This window comes from Lithobates pipiens, unplaced genomic scaffold, assembly GCF_037356315.1.
Source record: "Lithobates pipiens isolate NorthernLeopardFrog02 unplaced genomic scaffold, aLitPip1_a1.2 Scaffold_8, whole genome shotgun sequence".
NCBI lineage: Eukaryota > Metazoa > Chordata > Amphibia > Anura > Ranidae > Lithobates > Lithobates pipiens.
The window spans coordinates 226,094,512-226,116,367 of NW_027507903.1; the positions used below are offsets into that span (position 1 = coordinate 226,094,512).

General features: G+C 38.4%; 1 protein-coding gene across 1 annotated transcript; it reads right to left on the reverse strand.

Moving 5' to 3' along the window:
* Positions 1 to 583: 583 nt before the first annotated feature.
* Positions 584 to 16,637, reverse strand: SLC38A2 (solute carrier family 38 member 2). Its single transcript, XM_077473037.1, has 16 exons — positions 16,456 to 16,637; positions 14,070 to 14,288; positions 13,811 to 13,889; positions 13,595 to 13,710; positions 12,148 to 12,221; positions 11,971 to 12,063; positions 11,781 to 11,862; positions 9,643 to 9,725; positions 9,267 to 9,325; positions 7,939 to 8,118; positions 7,748 to 7,827; positions 7,562 to 7,662; positions 6,233 to 6,357; positions 5,659 to 5,803; positions 5,266 to 5,363; positions 584 to 3,582 (listed from the first exon to the last, which is right to left on the reverse strand). Exons 2-16 carry the CDS (start codon positions 14,186 to 14,188, stop codon positions 3,487 to 3,489), a joined length of 1,530 nt encoding a protein of 509 aa, XP_077329163.1. The 5' UTR covers positions 14,189 to 14,288; positions 16,456 to 16,637; the 3' UTR covers positions 584 to 3,486.
* Between the last annotated feature and the right edge of the window lie 5,219 nt (positions 16,638 to 21,856).

The window sequence follows — 21,856 nt, forward strand, 5'->3', positions numbered from 1 at the left end:
GTTGAGAGGCAGAAAAAAATGAAATGAATATTCTGGCCAATGGAATGAATGAAAGCCCAAATGCTTGACATACCTAAATGGGTTTGCCTGGAAAAAAAGGCACTAGGCGCCAAGGGCGGAAAAATTACATCCTGCGTGCATAAGGCCATAAAATGAACAATATATATTTATTTATTATTCATAGAACAAATTTTGTTTCAAATCTAATACTAAAAAAGAACAGACAGAAACCATATTTTTTTTGGTTATTATTTATTTATTTATTTCATACAATGTTTCATTGTAACTCAATATTTACATTTATACAAGAGATGCTAAAATATGTATTGCATGAGCCCCTAGGTCGTACTTAACAATAAAACAAGCAAAAACCATGTGCTAATTCTACTGCCCCCCCCCCCCCCCCCAAAAAAAAAAAAAGGTAAAAAAATCATAAAAAGATACTGATTTATTTACAAAAATGGACCCCAAACCATCAGATGTATTCCAAGTGATGATTTCGACCTTCCCAACACCAGATAGTGTATTGCAAACACACAAGTATTTTCATTTTTTGAGCAGTCAGTCTTTTTAAAAAAAAAAATTATTTAGTGCTATATTGTAAAGGAAGGTCCAAAATCAAAGGTTCCTGAAAGCAAATACAAATCTAGAATTCTGAAGTAGTATGTGTTGTAAAATAAACCAATCATAGTTCAATAAGCAGCTACAACTTTCTCCAGTTCTAATATTCTATATACAGTATCTTACAGAACATGATGCCATTTTGTTACCGTTTAAAAACTTTCAGTGTGTTAGACAGGGACATGTTTAGTTTGTGTCTTTATAAAAACTGTCTAAGAATAGAGGAGTTATACCTTGCTCAAACAATCAAAGCCCATATTAATATGGCATTACCACACCATGATAGGATGTCTTACAATGCCTGCTGCTGACAGCTAGCTAAATACAGCTAAGGATGGGCTGCTAGTAGGTTTAGAGTGGACTAAACATTTACTTATGAGTTATGGCAATTGAACAAAACCTAACAATGAGTTCATTGAGTTCTATGGAGAAATGCCATAGACACGGGTCTCATTCTGTAACACGTTACTCAGCAGGAGGTAGAGTATATTCTGCATTTTCCATTTCTTCGCTTACATGTACCTTAACTTATGTAAACATCTTTAACTTTCCAAAACTGCTGAAAGCTGACCGAACTCAATAAAGGCTTAAATGCACATCTTTCCAAAAGGATCCCTGCTCTCTGGGTAAGCTTTTAAAGCTCTAAAGTTGGAAAGTGGAGAGGGACAGCAAAACAAAACCGGTGTCACCGAAATTAACAGGTAGAGATGTGAAGTAGTTCCTTCCCCCCCTCCAGGCTTTAATTCCCTTTCACTGCATTACTGAATAATTAAACAGCCCACTCTACAAAAAAACACTACCGGTAGGTTTATTGATGTCGCAAGATGCATACCCCTTCGTTTTAAGGTTGGGGGTTCCCTTAAATGCTTTGTGTAAACCATCTCAGAACAATGATCAAGACAGTAAACATACATATAACAAATAAAAATGTATCTACAACTGAAATATTTACAGGCTATTTATATATTTACACGGTTCTTTTATACATATATCATAAATATTGAAAAATAGGTTGCTTTTTGATGAGTCAATGTTCTACAAATAGCACGTTAGAGTATATATTCATCCGTGGAAGACAATGAGATGACAGAAGTGGCGATCTACAGATCTGCATGACGAAGATGTGCGTAATGTTATTTTTCTTGGTTATTAATAGCAGGTATTGGACTATCACACTTTGCACAGGTTATACACCTGTAGTATTAAATATTAAAAAATATACGTAGAGTGTTCATACAGAAACAGCTTTATCTGTCGTGTACGCAAGTTGATAATTATATTTGTACGATACAATTTTGCGTTAATTATGCTATGCAATCTACTGTATATTATATGTAAAAAATTAGCGCTATATTGTTGCACCAGTTTGTTGTGTACATATTGCCTATACAGAATGGAAGCAATGGGGGAGATTTACTAAAACTGGTGTAGCTGTGCATAGTAACCAAGCAGCTTCTAACTTTATCTTGTTCAATTAGCTTTGGCCAATAAAACCTAGAAGCTGACTGGTTACTATGCACAGCTACACCAGTATTAGTAAATCTTCCCCAATCTAGTAAGTATCAATATATTATAGGGATTAGTGATATCACTAATGCACAAGTCAGCTCCTGAACAAAATCGCTTCCGCAAAGCACTTCATCCATTCCGCGTAGGAAACCAGTATACTTTAATTTGTAATTTGGGATAGTCTGTTTAGTCTTGCATGTAACATACTTGGTTTTATGCCTCTATGCATTTTATTCCTACATGCAAGGAAAAAAAACAAAAAAACAGTAAAATATTTAAATAATGACTTGCAGCTTTCTGGCGCATCGGCAGTGTCAGTGTCACTTACAGAATTGTGGAGAACGCTTTCTAAAATGTACACAGTAAACATTTTGTGAGCAAAACAATTCTGGCCCTGTGGTTCATGTTTAGGAAAAGAGAAAAAAAAAAAAAAGAGTTGCTCAAGTAATTCAGTCATTTATAAATTAAGCTTTTAAATATTGAAAACTACTATACACATGATGTAAACTGCCATGGGCTTCAATAAATTAGCCATTTAAATATCTTACGTATGTACCATGCGTAGAAAAATACCCGCAAGTAACACGGTAAAGGTTTGACCATCAACTTTTTTTTTTTTAAATAACCAGGTAAAATAATTTGATCAAGTCCTTTACACCTGTGCTAAAAGGAGTATTTTGACTTTCAAATTATTATTATTTCATGTTCAAAAAGGCCATTTCAGTATGAAGATAAACTGCACTTTGCAGCAGTAAGCTGGTGACAGTAAAAACATTGTTCAGCCTGCTTTTACTATTTTTTCTCTCTCTCACTGTATCCCATGCTCAAGTGACTATTTACTAAAATAGTGACTATTTTTTAATATACTGTAGCAAACCAGTAAAGGGTTCTTTAAGTACAGTTTCTGCGTAGCTCCCCTTCAGAAGTGCGTCCAATTTGGTGAGCAGTTTTTTTGGTACAAAAAAAGGGGAAGGGATCTGTCCCGTCCACCAGATGAACACTTTTGCAATGTAACATTTACTCATTTCAAATGGTTCCTGTAGGCACGTTCAAGTAATAACATACAAGTATGAGTAACAATAATTGAGAACAACCATCCATGTGGTTTCAATAAAGTTTAGATTTTGTGTCCATTCTCCAGAATGGAATAAAATTACTTCCTTCTGCCAAGACCTTTGGAATAAAAGAAAGCATTGTCCTTGTCGAGATGTAGAACTAATCGCTCAAGAGTCTTTTTGTTCTACAAGAATGGGTGTCTTGAAGTAGAAACTGCAAGCAACGGTTACATTTCATTCTCTGTAGAAAGGTTGGGAGTGAACAGTTCCACTTCAAGAAAGGACTTGCTCACCAAGTCATCTAGTGTTTGTCAGAAGCACTGTGGATCCAGTCAAGAATAATCAGGGTCATGCTTCCAATCATCACCACAAAGCCGCTGATGAGGAATAGTGTAGCCTACAAAGAAATACAAGAAAGTCGTCATTTTATCTGGAAGATCACTATGATCATAAAAAATATGCCACAATGCCCAACGCTAAAAAAAACAATCTTATCATACATTTTACGAATTAACACAAATTTACATCTCTTCTCTGTTCCTTCACAGATCAACTATGTAACTATGCTGCTGCTTTTAGCATCCACTTCAAACTGAATCTAATTACTATCACCGTGATCTATGGCAAACTACTTTTCTGAGCCTCTCCATTTTCCGGAACTTCCTACACTAATCTGTTTGACTATGTCCTACTCCAGGGATATGCAATTAGCAGACCTCCAGCTGTTGCGAAAATACAAGTCCCATCATGCCTCTGGCTCTAGGTGTCATGCTTGTGGCTGTCAGAGTCTTGCTATGCCTCATGGGACTTGTAGTTCTGCAACAGCTGGAGGTCTGCTAATTGCAAATCCCTGTCCTACTCTGTCCACCTTTAGGTGATCCCTGAAAACCCATCTCATCAGAGAAGACTATCCTACCTCAACTTTACTTCTATTTTCTCGATCAATTCATCCACCACAGTTATTACCTTTAGTATCACTTAACCCTCCCTCTTGGATTGTAAGCTCTAATGAGCAGGGCCCTCTGATTCCTCCTGTATTGAATTGTGTAGTAACTGTACTGTCTGCCACTGTGCAAACTGTTGGCACTATATAGATCCTGTATAATAATAATAAACTATTCTATACCCCTTTATTCTTCCCATCAGTGTGAGTGTTTCACAGTATGAAAATGCCTTAAGTCTAGTACACATAGGCCTGAATGTCAGGCAACATTCAGCTCATGTGTATAGCAGCCGGTCCAAAACAAGGTGGCCTTTCAGTTGGCTTCTCTCGAAGGGGCATGCTGCAAAACTGGCAGCCAACTGGCTCCTGATCAGCAATCTCAGCCATTGACCAAAGTGTTCTGGGGGGAGGGCTGTGTCCCTGTTAGAACACAATAACTCAGAGGGGAAGATCGTGGTACTAACATCGGGTTGTTAGTGTGCACTAGGCTATAGTCTCATCTGAATTCTCAGAGGGCTTATTGCCACGTATCGTTGAACTAGTTAAACAACTAAGGCTAGGAGCAAGTATGGTTATATATGGTCATCATTTTTAAGCTGGCAGTAGATGTTTCTATTAGTACACCTAGTTAGAAAAATGCACATTTTAGTATTGGCAGTAAAGAAATATTTTAAGGCCCCTTCAAACAGAAAATGTACAAAAATGTTCAACCCTGATTGACCAGAGTAAAATTAGAGTGGTGACATTTGTTTTTAGTGTTCAAAGGTGCCTAATTGCATCTTAAACTGGACATTTTGAATGTATCGAAGCTATTAGAAGCACACTTTTGAGTTGATTTATTAAAACTTGAGTGTGCAGTATCTGGTGCAGCTCTGCATAGAAACCAATCAGCTCTTAGGTTTTATTGTCAAAGTTTAACTGAAAAAGCTGAAGTTAGAAGCTGATTGGCTACCATGCACAGCTGTACCAGATTGTGAGTTCACCCCTTTTAGTAAATGCCCCACTTTGTAGTAAGATGGAGAATTGCAATCAAAACATTCAGGTATATGCTCACCCTAAAGACATATGTATACACTATGATTATACACTTCTGGCTGTTGCTCTACAAAACCATCAACAACATAATAGGAGACTTACCCCAATCTTCTGCACTGATCTACTGGATTCCTTTGTCACTAGCTTGAGGTAAAATGCTGATGGCAGAATAAATACTAGCATAGCAGCAGCAGAGGCACCTGTGACACAAAAAAGAAAAATTCATTAGTTTCTACACAAGGAGATGATTTTAAAAAATCCCATCTACATAACACATTATTAACCTGGTATTCTGATTAACAAATTGCTGCTAGTATTTTTCCTGCTGTACTCTGAGATGTCAGTGTTTTCCTCCTTCTCTATTTACTGGCAGGCATCATTTTTTTCCTGCACTATGCAAATCATTTACCCTTAAGGAAATACCAGGTATTTGATGCTAACTACAAAGCAGTGTAGAGAAATATAAACAGAGTGGTTGTTTTTGCAATAACTCACCAATGAATCCAAAGATATCTCTGATGGTTGGGACAAAAATGACCAGGAAATTGGTGAATGCCAGAATGACAAGTGTGATCAGGATGTGGCGCCACCATGCAAACTCCTTTCCAGAGCACAACAGCTGAATGATGGAGCTACGGATCTAATAGAAAACAAAGCCAAGTTAGGTATAAAGAAAACAGCACATAAAAAAATAAAAATAATATAACAAGTGACAATATAAAAACTTTTATTCTACAGATGCAGTAAACTTATCCAACATAGTTTGCATTATAATACCCTCTGCCCTACAATGCTATTTTTATAGCATTTAATATTATGATTAATATCACTACTACTACAAAGTGCAAGTACACATTTGCAGTCAGCTTTTCCATGTGTGCTTTATTTTTAATTGGATTTGTACTATCTCTGATAAAGTCTAAAATACTTTTTGGAGTAATATTGAACCTATGGTTATTGATAAATGCAAATACCAATGCAGATTCTTTGCTAATTTAGATATAATACATTTGAAGGTGATCATCAAAATGTATTTTAATTATTTACACAAAAAAATAACAGCACTTACTGGGAAAATAACAATAGGAACAGTTAAGGTGACAGCCATGAGAACAGCCAGGCGCACAATGACAAATATAACTCCAGCTCCTGGAACCTTGGAGTATGTGTGGAGTAACTCTGGCTCAACCCGTCCTGTGGACAATAAAAAGAGCACGTATTTAGTATGATATATATTTAAAAAAAAAAAGGTTTTTACATATAGTAGAGTTTTGACATCATGATTTCTATGCAACACATCAGTAAATGCAAAGTATTGCATATGTTTATTAATGTTATAATAAATTAAAAGAAAAACACCATACAAAACTAACTTTATAGTGTTGGTATTGAATCACTGACTTTCCAAAAAACAAGCACAGCAACATTCTCCCAGAATACTTTGTCTCTGCTACCTTACTACGAAGCCGTAACATAGCGCCACTTTTTGCAGCTTAACCCTAAAATTATTTATTTAACTTTGTGAAGAATCCATGATTAGGGGAATGTGATGATACCATTTAACCTTGTATTCGCTGTGTTCTGGTAGGCATATTTTACAACGGAATTCTCTGCAAAAGCATGCAAAACTGAAGTAGCAATTTAGGGTGAAGTTGGCTTTTATGATACAATAAATATTTGTCAAGTACTTGATTGAACTAATTTCCCTTGATACTCAATAAGTCATTATGACATCATATTTCTCAAAATACTTGATCTTTTTGAAGGTGGCAGTATGTGATATGGACAGACCATATTATATTATGAATGGTATCAAAAGAAAATTCTTTCAGATTTACTGTGCTTGTGAACCATTGAACCTTAACCAGAAAAACACAGATCAACCGATTCACTGTGAATCTGGGTCCAAGCCCACAAATTTTGCTCATCAAGAATGAAAAGGTTAGACTATGATTTTCTTAGATAGTGACAATAATTTAGGGGCGCTCTCTACTATCTATTAAGGTGTTTTTTAACTTTTACAGGGAGCAGCTTTTTTTGTTGTTGTTTTTTTTTACATGGTGCGGAATTTGCGCAGTTGAGGTTCAATTGCCCCTTTCACAGTACTATGATTTTCTTAGGTTCATGGATTTGATAACAAAATTATTATCAAATTATTTAATAAAAAATAGATTATGAAACAGTATGGTTTTGGCATATCAAATGTTCTGCCACAACATGTGAAAATTAAATAAAAGGGGACTAAAAGGACAAAATTTTCCAAACCAGGCTGCTGGGAGTTTAGTTACAACAGGTTTCATTTTGTGATTATAATCTACTGGCAGAACATATAAGAAGCCTCAGAATTTATTTTTCATGGAAAACATATGAATTTGCAACTTGTAATTTGTATAATTACCATAGAAAGTCAAATATCCAAAGAGAGCAGCCAGCAGATACATGATAAACATAGCGAAAAAGGACACGTTTGAAACATTCATCATTCTTCTACGGCTTCGGCTACGGAGAGAGAATAGGATACTTTTAGTACAGGCTCATTGGCAGTCAATGTTCTTTTACTGGCTTAAAATAGAACAGATCTTACCCTTTAAGTTCCTGATAAATTGGAAGGACAGCTGGGTGACAGACAAAGGAGAACGTCAGGATGGGTACAGCATATACCGTCTGGAACAGAAAATAGACAAAAATGTAATTATACAGATAAAAACAACCTAAAATCCCTAGGGTCAATGACCACTGCCTAAAAATTGGCCAACTTTAAAGAGACATTGTTACCTGTGAGTTATAAACAAAGTATTTTGGTTTGCACATTTCGTCATCAATGGTCTCGTTCAACTCAACACTGTGTATTGGGGCATGTGTGGTCAAGTGGGTCAACGTGTGGTTTAAAGTCATGTTGAGGGCATCATTTTCAAGTAAGAGAGGGCAAGCAATTTGAAATTTCTTGTAGATAACCTAAAAAGGCAAACATAAAAATGATCAAAGAGGTGATTTTGGTAAATATTATTAGATAAAAGCAATGTCATAGACACTCCTACTGTCTTTACCAAACCAACTTATCATTACAATGTCAGTATAAAAAACTGAAGCTTCTATGTTACATCAGCCAACCCCAACAAATGACAAAAAGGTAGCAAGACACACAATTTATGGAATAATAACATACACAAAAGCTTTTTACCTGTAAATATAATATAACATTTTCAATAAACTCTAAACAAATTGGAAAACATTTGTACCCAGTCAGATCAGTACGAACGAACACCTAAAACCTTATAGCTGTATGAGACTAAATGGTTTAAGGTCATGCATATTACCTACTTTTGAACTATGTTGCAACTATACCTACTGTATATGTTGCAAAAGCTCTACACAAGAGTGGTAATTTAAAGAGATAAGTCCACACAAACCAACGTTCTAGTTTTTAGCAAGTTCTGTACAGTTAAATCACATGAACTTGTTTTATGCCTCTCAAAGGTTCTAAGGCAGGGATATGCAATTAGTGGACCTCCAGCTGAAATTGCAAAACTACAAGTCCCATCATGCCCCTGGGTGTCATGCTTGTGGCTGTCAAGAGTCTTGCTATGCTTCATGGGACTTGTAGTTCTGCAATAGCTGGAGGTCTGCTTTGCATATCCCTGTTCTAGGGATAAGGTCTATGCACATGAGTCCCCAGGTTTGCACACATGCTCCAGCAAATATTTCAGGTTTTCAATATCCTGGTTGGATACTGAATTTATTTTAAAATGTGGAAAGTGCAACAGAGGAACAGACAAGGGTTGATTTACAAGAATTGGAGAGTGCAAAATCTAGTACAGCTCTGCACAGAAACCAATCAGTCTCCAGTTTTCTTTTTTTGTCAAAGCTCAATTGAACAAGCTGAAGTTAGGAGTTGATTGGCTACCATGCACAGCTGAACTAGATTTTGCACTCTCCAGTTTTAGTGTATCAACCTCACAGAAATTATAGAATAAAGAGTGACACACTGATGGCTGCAAACTGAGCCAGGATCTAAAACAAGAAGTTCTTTCCCTGAAGCCCCCCCCCCCCCCCCCCCTCTAAAAATACAATTTTGTGAAGACTGACTTTAGGTATATACTTACAACAATGAGGAAGAACACCATGCACAGCAGGGAAAAGCCGCTCGTGTACCCCAAATACCCTGAAAAAAAAACAATTTAAGAAAACTTAACAAAACATCAAGCACCATTTGAATATCAAATGAATGTGTAGCTAAGCATGATTTATGAGAAAAATGTACCTTAAAAAAATAGCAGATCACATCAATTAGTAAAGATATATAGTATGACTGGCCAAGCTATTTACAATCTTTTAGGTTTACCAAAAACTAACAAGTGTGAGTGCCTTACTGACTTGATATAAAAAAAATTGTAAACTGGGCACACGATTGAACTAAATTGTTGATTGTAGCATTTAAATAGATTGTAAGAAGATTACATCACATTGGAAAAAACTTACCTAAGTTTCTTAGAAGTGACAACGGGAGTATGAGGCCTATAGATACCATTACAACCAAATAATCTCCATTGAAGTACCATTCACTGGAAAACAAAAAAAATCAAAGCAGAGAGTCAGGGGCTGGATAGTAATTTTTTTTTTAAAAACTTGTGTAATGAGTTTATATAGTTTCAAATCCATAGAGAACATTAAAATGCTTTAACAGTCACAGCAAGATCATTTTATTATTGTTTTTAGAGTTATGTAAGCTGGGGTGTGTAATGAGAACAGTATCACATGCTTTTGAAGGAGAGCACACACAGTCCTGGTTGATGTATTAATAAAACTCTGCTCAATATTCCAGCATTCAGCATGTAACTGCCAGTAAAAGGCTTGTTTTGGCATCTTATGAGTACAAGGTATTAGAACATGCTTTCTTAGGCAGGCCTCTCTTCACAGGCAGTAACTAAAGAGAGCACTGTGCTCGCCCACGGAGATTCATTTTAGTGGAATGTGGCGTGGTAAGTCACCAAAAACATACTTTAAAGCAGCGACAGCCTGTCACAGGGATTGGCCTTTTTTATAGAATTTTTGAATCAACAGAATAAGTAAAGTATTCTGCTCAAGTTAGAAAATACAAAGCTACTTTGTTATGATATTACAAAAACATTTGCTTCTACTTGAAATATGAGAGCGACAATCCCTTAACGCTTCCTTTATTAAATGCTTTAGATAATCTCAAATTATTATTATTTTTAAACTTCGTTATATTATCATTATTAATCTTTAGAATTTTTCTCTTGAACAGTATAGGAATAGGAAATTGTCAAATCTTTTGACTAAAGTATAAGACAAATTTTATCTTTGTCATATTAAGGGATAATACTGTATCCTAACATATTATATTCCTGTATCGCTTTTGAACTTGTTTCTTGATTTATTCAATTTCAATAAACAAATTTGACAAGAAAATACAAAGCTACTGCAGATAAACAGTTTTTCTAGTTAAAGTGGTTGTAAACGCACAAAAAAAAAAAAAAAAAAAATGAAATAATAAAAAAAAACAGATATCCACGATAGCTACAGGTAAGCCTTATTATAGGGTTACCTGTAGTAAAAAGTGGTTTGTAAGGCTTTACAACAACTTTAAGTACCGGATTTCTCGCTAGGTTAACCTAAGCTCAGCTAACATCTTGAGATGTGTTTTTCGCTATCTCACATAGTTGACTACGAGGCTGTCCTTCTGAAGGACATTCTACTCTCCTTTATCACACATTTCTATAGGCTCTCAGGATATAACAAATATACATTTCTCAGAGCAGGTTACTCTAAAGCTGGCCATACATTATACAATTTTTTGTTCAATTTCCTTTAGATTTAGTTTCAATTATGTAGTGCTAGGGCCTGGCTGATTGCATACAAATTGAAAGCGTTTAGGTTTGACCTCATATTATTTGGTTTTGGTAAATCTAAAAGAAAAATTGTGCAAGAAAATCGTATAATGTACGGCCTAATTTACGAACTACTACACCAAGCTTGGCCCTTCACTTAAAGTGACATTAAACTCTGGCTTTAAAAAAAAAAAATCTATTCAAGTATATATTCTTAACTTGAAAAAGTACCTTCCACTGACCTCAGCTTCCTGCAAATCTCCATTTTTTAGCTGCTGTGATCTGACTGTTAGAGGGTGACTACATTCGCTCTCCATGGTCCCACTGTATGTAGGAAGTAGTCACTGTCTCTTGCTCAGTCCAGAGATGAACTATGAGATGTGTAGTGTACAGAGAGCAATGCACAGAACTGCAACTAACGTGTACTGCTTGTTCCAAACAAACAGTAAGGGGTAAAAGGGAAAGTTCAGAAGCCCATAGGAGATGTTTGAAGGAGGCGGAAAAACACAGTAAGAAACAATTTAATGAAAAATTGATTACTGGGCCATTAGGTAGTGGGTATGTATTTTTGGAAAATAAGGCTATAGTGTCTGAGCTGGGCAATTTTTACCTTTACCAAATGTCTTAAATAGCTGAATAATGTTTAAATATGACTCAAATATACTGAAAGCTGAAATGACTAAATATAAAATAAAAACATACCACCTATCATGGGGTTTATTATGTCAATTCTCAAACTAAAAAAGTTTACCAAAGCAAGATACTTACTTAGCACTGGGATGAGCACCGGTCAGTTCCCTAATTACAAGAGGCAATTCGTACTTCACAATGTAGAGGTAGCTTGACATTGCTGTAAAAATAAACAAAGTATTAGCTACAAATCAAAAAAATAAATACATTAAAAAAAACATTTTTATTTAGCTGCAGGGTGTGATGCTGGGAGAAGTGAATGACCTACCTCCAATATTCTGCATGGTTATGGATCCAGAGGCTGCAAGTTTTCCAAACAAGCCAAATGCTTTAAATCCCAGCTGCTCATACAATAAAGAACCTAAACAAATGAAATATACATTAACAATAGGGCATATGACAGAGTTAATGTCTTTTAAAAGTGATGCCGTTTAAAAATACATACCTCCTTCATTTGCTGTCTTTAACAGTAGGTGAATGGAATAGATTGAGAATATTGACACAAACGTCAATAGGATCCTACAACACAAAACAAAAAGAAAAATCGGTGAAAGTTCCCAACAAAGGTGTGTTAGAGCAATAAAATGTATATTGATGTATAAATGCACTTATGGCTTCCATCCCACGGTGTCACTGACTCATTGCTCTACTATTACACAAGACCGGCCCAAACCTGTCATCTTTGCACTGTACTTGTTTAATGATTGTGAGTTATCACACTTGCTGTGTCATGTATTAACATAAATCTCTGAAGGATGCAAAATAGCCCCGGAGGAACCATTTCACATGATTTAGCAGCAATCTAAACAGTGATTAAAAAAAAAAAAAAAAAACACTTAAAGAAAGAAGATGGGAGTATATTTTATCTAAATGGATAATTTAGAAGCCAAAACTAAAAAAGAATGGTTTGCCATTAGCAAATGGTTTAGATCTTTATACATTTTCACTTATAACAGGATAAATGATGTACAAAGGAGCGAGAATCGTGTTTCTGACCTCCTGATGTCCTGTAAGCAAAAGCTGCTTGTTGGTAATACAGTGAATATGATTAGTATATGGCAGTGCCCGGGATTGGTTGCAGTAGTAGTGGCCACTATTTAGTGGTAGAACTACTGCCATAGCATCCCATGTGGCAGAGGGGGGGACTGGGAGTGGAGAGCTGTCCATCCAGGTCCACCATTTTTGGCTTGCTTTATTGTTGCATTATATGGGAGGTGGTTCTAATGGTTTATTCTGACACCAATGCAGTTTAGTTAAAGGAGAGGGGGGCAGTGTTGTTTAACGGCATCTTTCTTTCTTTTAAATGTTTGCTATGGGAGCCTGTGATTTCTAGTTATACCCCAACCATTAGTGCTAAATAACTGTCAAGGGTGCTTAAGTACAATATGACTACAAAGTTTTCAATGAACAGGGGTGACTATACCTATATAAAACATAGCACTGATTCTATTGGACTAATGGCACTACCAGCTGCAAGAATAGATGTGTTATGGTGACTTAGAGCAACAAAAAAAAAAAGAAAAAAGAAAGAAAACACAGGGCTGGGTTTGTCCTTTGTTTTGCTGTCAGAAAGCGATATTTCCTTTATTTTAAAAGAATGGTATTGTCTCAGTGTGCATTATTTTCGGAACTAAAAGGCAGCGCCAAAACTGTTCAGAACACTAAACAATGGAAACAGTGTACATCATTGTTCTTTATTAAATAATAAATATTCCTTTCTAAATCAAATCAGAGATATGCTGCCCCTAGTGGAGACTAGTAAAGAAAACACTGCCCTATAAATACACAGCATGTGACATCTACAGAAAGCCTCAGCACTAAATGTCAAGAGAACAAAAAATAAAAAAATAGGGCGTCATTGACAAAAAGGTCATTGAAAATGAGATACTTACATAAATAGTGCAATGCCAGTGTTAGCCATGGCATAGGATAGACCTAGAATTCCACTTCCCACAATGGCGTTACTGAGGTTAAATACTGACATGCCAAAGGACGTCGTCCCTGGAAGCTAAGAATAAGAATAGGGAACGTTAAGGATGTGGCAAAAACATACAGCGTTTGTAGCTGATTCTATCCAAGCTCATAGACACAGATAGGGATGTACTTACATATTCAGTCTCACATTTCTTCTTTGTTAAAGTAGGCTCAAGAAGGAAATTTTGGTTCTCTGGATCCATGTCATAATGCCTGTAAATGAATGAACATGATATCAGTTGTCCAACCTGAAATTAAGGAGCGACAAATATTGTCCAATAGTTTATTCACCTAATACGCAATTGACCTTGCATAAGAGATATAGCGTTTCTATGACGATATCTGTGCATAATTAATGACACGCGGTCGTGCATATAAATGAAGAGGACTAACCCTTTAATGGATAGCTTCTTTGCTGGATATTCTGGGTAATTGAAATCATCGTTGCTGTTGGAGCTGGCACTGTCCTCATCCGGAGAAATATTAAACTTTCCAATCTCTTGTTTGTTCATGCTGATAATGAAAAATGGACCAGAAGCGTGTTCACGAGGACAGCTGATGTAGTCTGTGTGGCTGATGCTGATCGTACTGCTGCTGCGCTTGGCTCTCTGCCTGCAAGGAAGGCAAACGTCAATACTGCAGTGTGAAACTCAACCACGTGATGCTTTATCATCACGAGCCAGAAAGAACAGAGGGGAGGAGGTTAGTGAGAGTGGAAAAGTACTAGCTGGCTCATAGAGAATACAGCAAATTCCAAGTCACACAGTCTGCCTCGTCCCCCCTCCCCTTGTCCCTCTCCACCCATACTTGTCAATCAGACATTCCAAGGCCATGAGCAGATATTTAATCCCACCTAATTCAGGCCATTGTTTTATTATGGCCCCTCCATATACCATTGCATACACTGCAATACTTTGTTTTTTTAAAAACATAGTTTAATAATGAAGCAAATAATTAAGATGACCATCATCAGCACTCAGACGCTACATTGATATGCAACAGCCTGACTGCTCATTTATAACCTGATTGAAAGGGGTGCAATATACCTGCTATAATTATTATTATACAGGATTTATATTGCACCAACAGTTTGCACAGCTCTTTGCAACATTAGGGCAGACAGTACAATTACAATACAATTCAATACAGGGGGGAATCAGCAAGCATTGCTCATTAGAGCTTACCATCTAGGAGGGATAAAAGGCATTAATGTGATGTAGGACTAACGCGTTTGTTATCAGCTACAAAAACACATCTACGTGATCCAGGTGAATAATTTTTATATATATATATATTTTTTTTTATTTACCATTAAGGATCAACTAAAATGTAAACACATACGCATAGGATCAATGGCAATAAAATATTTATTAAAAATATTACAACTGATTAGACTAAATATAGTAAGTTTAAAATACAATAAAATGTCTGTTATTTAAAAAAAAAAAAAAAAAAGAAAAAAAAAAGGGAACCGCCTTGTCGGTTAAAAAAAAAAAATCAGACGGTATTTTGGAGAAAAAGGCGCTTGTGTCTAGAAAATTCTCGATAGGGGCTGAGTTTATGGTGAAGGAAAAAAAAAAAAACTGTGAATAAATGGCCAATGATGCTCAGCATTGAGCAGTATGCGATTACATAGCCACTCCTTGTTCCCTCCCTCGCTTCCTCACACTAACCTCTGCTCTACAAGCACTCACAAGAATCTGATGCAACCGCCACATACTATTGAAACAGATCCCATCCATGTGCCGGATTTCCTCTTACCTCAGCCACCCCAGTACAAAGGAGAGGACACTCCTAAAAGTCCATGGAGATATTATTATACGATATGGACGAGTGATCGCTCCGGCTGATCTCATAAAGATAGAATAGATAGATCTTTATAGATGATAAATAGATTGATCAATAGCTAGAGACGTAAAGATGGATACGTAGATGATTAACATATAAGATGATTAGATAGATGTTGATGATGGAAAGAATGATGATTAGTTATAGATAGCTAGATAGCTATATAGATAGATGATGGCTAGATTGGTTGATTAATAGACAGACATCTATCTATCTACATAGATATATATAGATACATAGATGTTTAGATAGATACAGATGATGGAAAGACTGATTATTAGTTCTATTTAGATAGCTATAAAGATACTGTAGATAGATAGATAGATATTTAGCTAGCTATAGATGATGGGTGGATAGATGATAAGATAGATAAGATTGATTGATTGCGAGATCTATAGAGCCTTTAGAGATTTTATGCAGAATCTGAACCTATAGCCCTCCATTACATTCCTTATTATTATTATTGTCACCTACAAACAAGCTCTATTCGATCGCCATCATCATCCATATAAATGAGGAGGATTATTGGGTACACACAGAAGAGAATGAATTAATGTGTGATGAGTAATGTGTATTTCTCCTGCAGGCAGCCCCCCCAATGTAATGTGGAGCCCCCCCGCCCAATGTAATGTGGAGCCCCCCCACCACTGTTGTGTGCAGCCCCCGCCACCTAATGTAATGTGAACCCCCCACCCAGTGTAATGTGGAGCCCCCCCACCCAATGTAATGTGGAGCCCCCCCACCTAATGTAATGTGAACCCCCCCCCCACCCAATGTAATGTGGAGCCCCCGCACCACTGTAGTGTGCAGCCCCCCTCCCCCATGTAATGTGCAGCCCCCCCACCCCTCCCCCCAATGTATACATACACAGCAGTCACATTGAGCAGCCTCGTGCTGCACTGTCACCCACACAGCCTGCGGAGCTTCTTACCTTCCAATGCTCACAGATGTACAGATCCGTTCCCCTCACACGACCAACGCTCCAGTAATAATAATAATAATAATAATATACGGAAATAAATACGACACTAGAAATACGCTCTAATTATATAAATATAAATAAAAGGAAGAATCCCCTTCAGCGGCGCTTCTGTGAGTGACGATCTCCCCGGTTACTCTCGCTTAATAGTGGTATGCAGAAGGCGGGGCGGAGGGTGGGGCTCGCCATGCGTCATTCCATCAATAAACCTGTTCAGCCTTTGTGTACCAACATTGAAGGCCACGCCCCTCTCCCCCTCCCACTACTTGGGTTCAAGTGCGCTGTGTGAGTTCTCTCCTAGGCCGGGCTGTTTGTTGTGTGCTGCCAGGGCACCGGGGCATGCGACACACACACGGGGTAACGTGAACTTGAGCAGGGGCTATTCAGCTGATGGGATTGGCTGTTTAGCTTTGTCCTCATAGTTCATCGTTTTGGTAACGGATGAATTTCTGAGTCAGTTCCAATGCGTTTTTGATGCATTCCAGATGCTTTTTTTTCTTCTTTTGTTTGCTGGATTCAGTGCGTTATGGATCCTTTTTTTTCTTGTTACTGTTACTGTACTGGACGCAGTGCGTTTTTTATGCAGTTCAGATGCTTTTCCTGTTACTGAACTGGATGCAGCGCGTTTTTGATGCGTTTCAGATGCTTTTCCTGTTACTGTACTGGATGCAGTGGGTTTTTTGATGCGTTTCAGTGCGTTTTAACACATTCCAGTATAGTCCAGCGCAGGAAAAATTCCACATGTTCTTTTATTTCTTACTGGAACGTCCTGGAAATTACCACAAAAACGCACCCCATATTTGTTGCAAATGTATTTCTGCATACGCGGTTTTAACAAGTCAGTTCCGGTGTGTTTGTGAAACATTCTGGTGTGTTTTTGATGCTTTTCAGTGCATTGTTGATGCGTTCCAGTGCATTCCTATGTGTTTTTTGATGCGTTTACCACGTTCCAGCATGCAGCATGCTCTACTTTTTTTTTCTGGAACTGGAAGGAACGCCCTGGAAATGACTGCACTGGTGTGATCTATGCCATTGGAAACATGGGCTGGTTCACACCACAAAAACGCACTCCAGATCCATTCCCGATGCATTTCTGCATGCACGTTTTTAACTCATTTTGGACACGTTACGGTGCATTTTTGATGCATTTCTGGATGCATTCCAGATGCCTTTTTTCTTCTTTTTTTCTTCTTTTTTTTTTTCACCACATGCAGTCCAATGCGTTTTTTTTGTCTGTATCCAAACCAAATGGAAAGTAGGTTAAATGGGTTCCAATGGCATAGTTCACACCAGTGCGGTCATTTCCAGAGTGTTCCAATCCCACAAAAAAGTAGAATGTGCTGCATTTTTTTGGTAAAATACATCAAAAACGGACTGGAACGCATCAAAAACACAGCAGATCCCAGCACAGTGAAAAATAAGGAAAAAAGAAGAAAAAGAACATCTGGAATAGATCCAGAAATGTATCAAAAATGCACTGGAACACGTTAAAAACGTGCATGGAGAAATGCATCCAGATTGGATCAGGAGTGTGTTTTTGTGGTGTGAACCAGTACTCACTGTACTGGGGTCTGGTGTGTTTTTGATGCGTTACAGTGCATCCCAGTGCCTTTTTGATGCATTTTACCTCGTTCCAATACAGTATGTTTTACTTTTTTTCCCCCCTGAAACTGGAATGCCCTGGAACTGACTGCACTGGTGTGAACCATGCCATTGGAAACCATGCAAACAACTTTCCATGCATTTTTGATGCAGAGAAAAAAAACAACACTGGACTGCATGTGGTATGAACTGAACCTATAACTTACTTTCTATGCGTTCTTGAGGCAGAAAAAAAAAATGCACTGGACGGCATGTGATGTGAACTGGCCCAGCGCTTTCACCTGGATATGGTGCAGTTTTCCTGCAGTTTACTGGCAGTTCTTCTTATATAGGTTACCAGCGTTTTGCTCTAAACTTTTATGTGATCGGGAAAGATCTGAAAGCACGCCACAATTCCTGCCTGCAGAATGTTTAGCGCGCCTTCAGAAAACACACCAAGATCACCCGATCTGATAGAAGTCTATGGCAAATCGCAGGTAACCCACAGCGAAGATGCGCTGCAGAAAAAAAAACGCACTGTCTCAGTGTGAGCGTGCCCTAATGGCGGCCATACATTGAATGATTTTATATACAACCTTAGATTGATTTAATGTCTGATCAGAAACACAATCAAAAGATCGTTGAATGTGTCATACTTTTAGGGCCTCATATATACTGGGTGTTTGGCCTCCCTTGCATGAGGTTACAGCATTTAGGTGCAGACAGAGAGGGTAGGTGCGCCATCCAGCCCCTCTGCTGGCAGTCTGTCAATCTCTAGGAGCGGCTGTACAGTGCACTTAGTGGTATGAATGTTTAGGGCAGTATGTACCCAGGGGTGAATGCTCAGAACACAGATTGCTTGCGTTACAAACATACTGTCCTAAATCTTCATACTAGGTGCACCATTAGGCTGGATTCACACCTATGCAGTTTTAGTGCTTTTTGCATTTTGCAGATTTGCACTACAGAACGTGTTCCATAGGAAACCGTGTTAAATGGACTGCAGTGCAAATCTGCAAAATGCAAAAAGCACTAAAACTGCATAGGTGTGAATCCAGCCTTATAGTGTGGCCACCCTAAGGCTAGGGTCACACCTATGCATTTTGCAGCGTGTTTGTGGATTCGCAGAAACGGACTGCAGCCCATTTAATAGTTCCTATGGGTCACGTTCACATCTCTGCAGTTTCCACCAGTGCGATTTTTGGAAAAGTGAAGGGACTTTTTTTACAAGCAGCACATGCATTTTTGGCTCCATAAACTTCGATGGAATTGCATGAAAAAGGCATGTACATGCGTTTTTGGTAAGTTTTCCTGCATAACAACAGACACCTCCTTCTAGCAACAATTAACACATCACATAAATGGAAAACGCAAAAACGCATTAAAAAACACGCATGAAAAAATGCATCAAAATACACAAAACGTGCTGTAAAACCGGCCTCAAAAACACATCAACCACACATGCACAGATGTCAATCTAGCTAAAGACTGAAAATAAACTACAAACTGATTGCACAATCTCCTTTAGGTCTACTATCATCTGTGTAGTGCAAGAGCCTGCCTGAGTTGATACAAACTGAATAGATAACTCTAAGCCCTTGTACACACGGTCGGAGATTCCGACGGAATGTGTCCGATCGGACCATTTTGTCGGATATTCCGACTGTGTGTGGTCTACATCGGACTGTTTCCATCTGAGTATCCGACGGACCAAGTTTTCCAACTTGTTGGTAAAATTTTCAGACAAAATGCTCCGATCGGACATACTCCGATCATGTGTAGAGAATTCCGATCGGACAAAGTGCCACGCATGCTCAGATCAAATTCCTACACCAAAGCTGTTGGCTACTAGCCTGAAAGTAGTCCGGTCATAACGAAATAATGTCATCACGTAGAATTTTCCGACAACTTTGTCCGACTGTGTGTATGCAACAGTTTTGGACAAAATCCGACGGATTTGGTTGTCGGAATCTCCGACCGTGTGTACAAAGGCTTAGACCCTTTTCACACTGGGGGCATTTTTCAGGCGCTTTTGGGCTAAAAATAGCACCTGAAACGCCTCCCCCACAGCCCCAGTGTGAGAGCCTGAGTGCTTTCACACTGGAGCAGTGCACTTTCAGGACTTTAGAAAAAGTCCTGCAAGCAGCGCCTTTGGGGCGGTGGAGGAGCGGTTTATACACCGCTCCTCCACCACTCCTGCCCATTGAAATGAATGGGCAGCACTGCCAAAGCACCTGAAAACTGCTTCGGCAGCGGCTCTTTTCGGGCACATTTAACTCTTTCTTCAGCTGCTAGCAGGCATTAAAAGCGCCCTGCTAGCATCGCCCGTAAAGCGCAGCTAAAACACCTGCCGCAGCTCAGTGTGAAACGGCTCTAAGGTCTAATTCATATTTGGGCATGGGCATGTTTTACTGCTTTTTTTTGCATGTTTTCTCAAGACAGGCATAGGGCAGCTGAGCCTCGCGTGTTTTAGCGCATTTGTTGCACGTTTTGCTCTGAGTGAAAATGGGCATCTGTCTGCCATGTTTGGGGTGCCATTAACAACGAAATTGTTCAGAGATTGTACAATCAGATTGTGTAGTATAAGGCCCCATGTACACGGTACGCTGTTAAACAGATGTTCAGAGGCAGTTGGATGTTTTTTTCAACTGCCCCTGAACTTATTCAATGTTATCCTTTGTGACCATGTACACAGTCTCGTTTATTGCTTTTTTTTGCAGTTGCTTTTAACAGCATTTATTTGAAAGCAAAAAAATAGGTTCAGACGCAGAAGATTTCCATGTTTCAGATGCAAAACGCGGGTACCTGCGATTAGACGCGTTTTCGTTTATCAGCGTTTTTAAAGGTGCCCTATTTTTTTTACATTAAAAATCTAAAAAATGATGGCAAATGATGAAAAACCATTAATTTTTTTTTTTTTTTTATTGTAATGGCTTGCAATAATTCATAGACCATTTATATACATTAATGAGCCCTTCATCCAATCCAATACACCACTAGCATTTCTGTTATCCAAAGTATAATTGGAATTTGACCCATATGTTGTTAGAATTTAACAAGCAACTTGTGGCAGGTGATGTGGCAAATGACAATCCGCAACTTGTGGCAGGTGATGTGGCAAGTGGACAATCCACAACTTGTGGCAGGTGATGTGGCAAATGACAATCCGCAACTTATGGCAGGTGACTTGGCAAATGACAATCCGCAACTTGTGGCAGGTGACTTGGCAAATGACAATCCGCAACGTGTGGCAGGTGACGTGGCAAGTGGACAATCCACAACTTGTGGCAGGTGACGTGGCAAATGACAATCCGCAACTTGTGGCAGGTGACGTGACAAGTGGACAATCCACAACTTGTGGCAGGTGATTTGGCAAATTACAATACGCAACTTGTGGCAGGTGACGTGGTAAGTGGACAATCCAAAACTTGTGGCAGGTGACGTGGCAAGTGCACAACTTGTGGGTGGCAAGTGGACAAACCACAACTTGTGGCAGGTGATGTGGTAAGTGGACAATCCACAACTTGTGGCAGGTGACATGGTAATTGGACAATCCCCAACTTGTGGTAGGTGACATGGCAAGTGGACAATCCACAACTTGTGGCAGGTGACATGGCAAGTGGACAATCCACAACTTGTGGCAGGTGACATGGCAAGTGGACAATCCACAACTTGTGCGTGGCAAGTGGACAAACCACAACTTGTGGCAGGTGACGTGGTAAGTGGACAATCCACAACTTGTGGCAGGTAACGTGGTAAGTGGACAATCCAC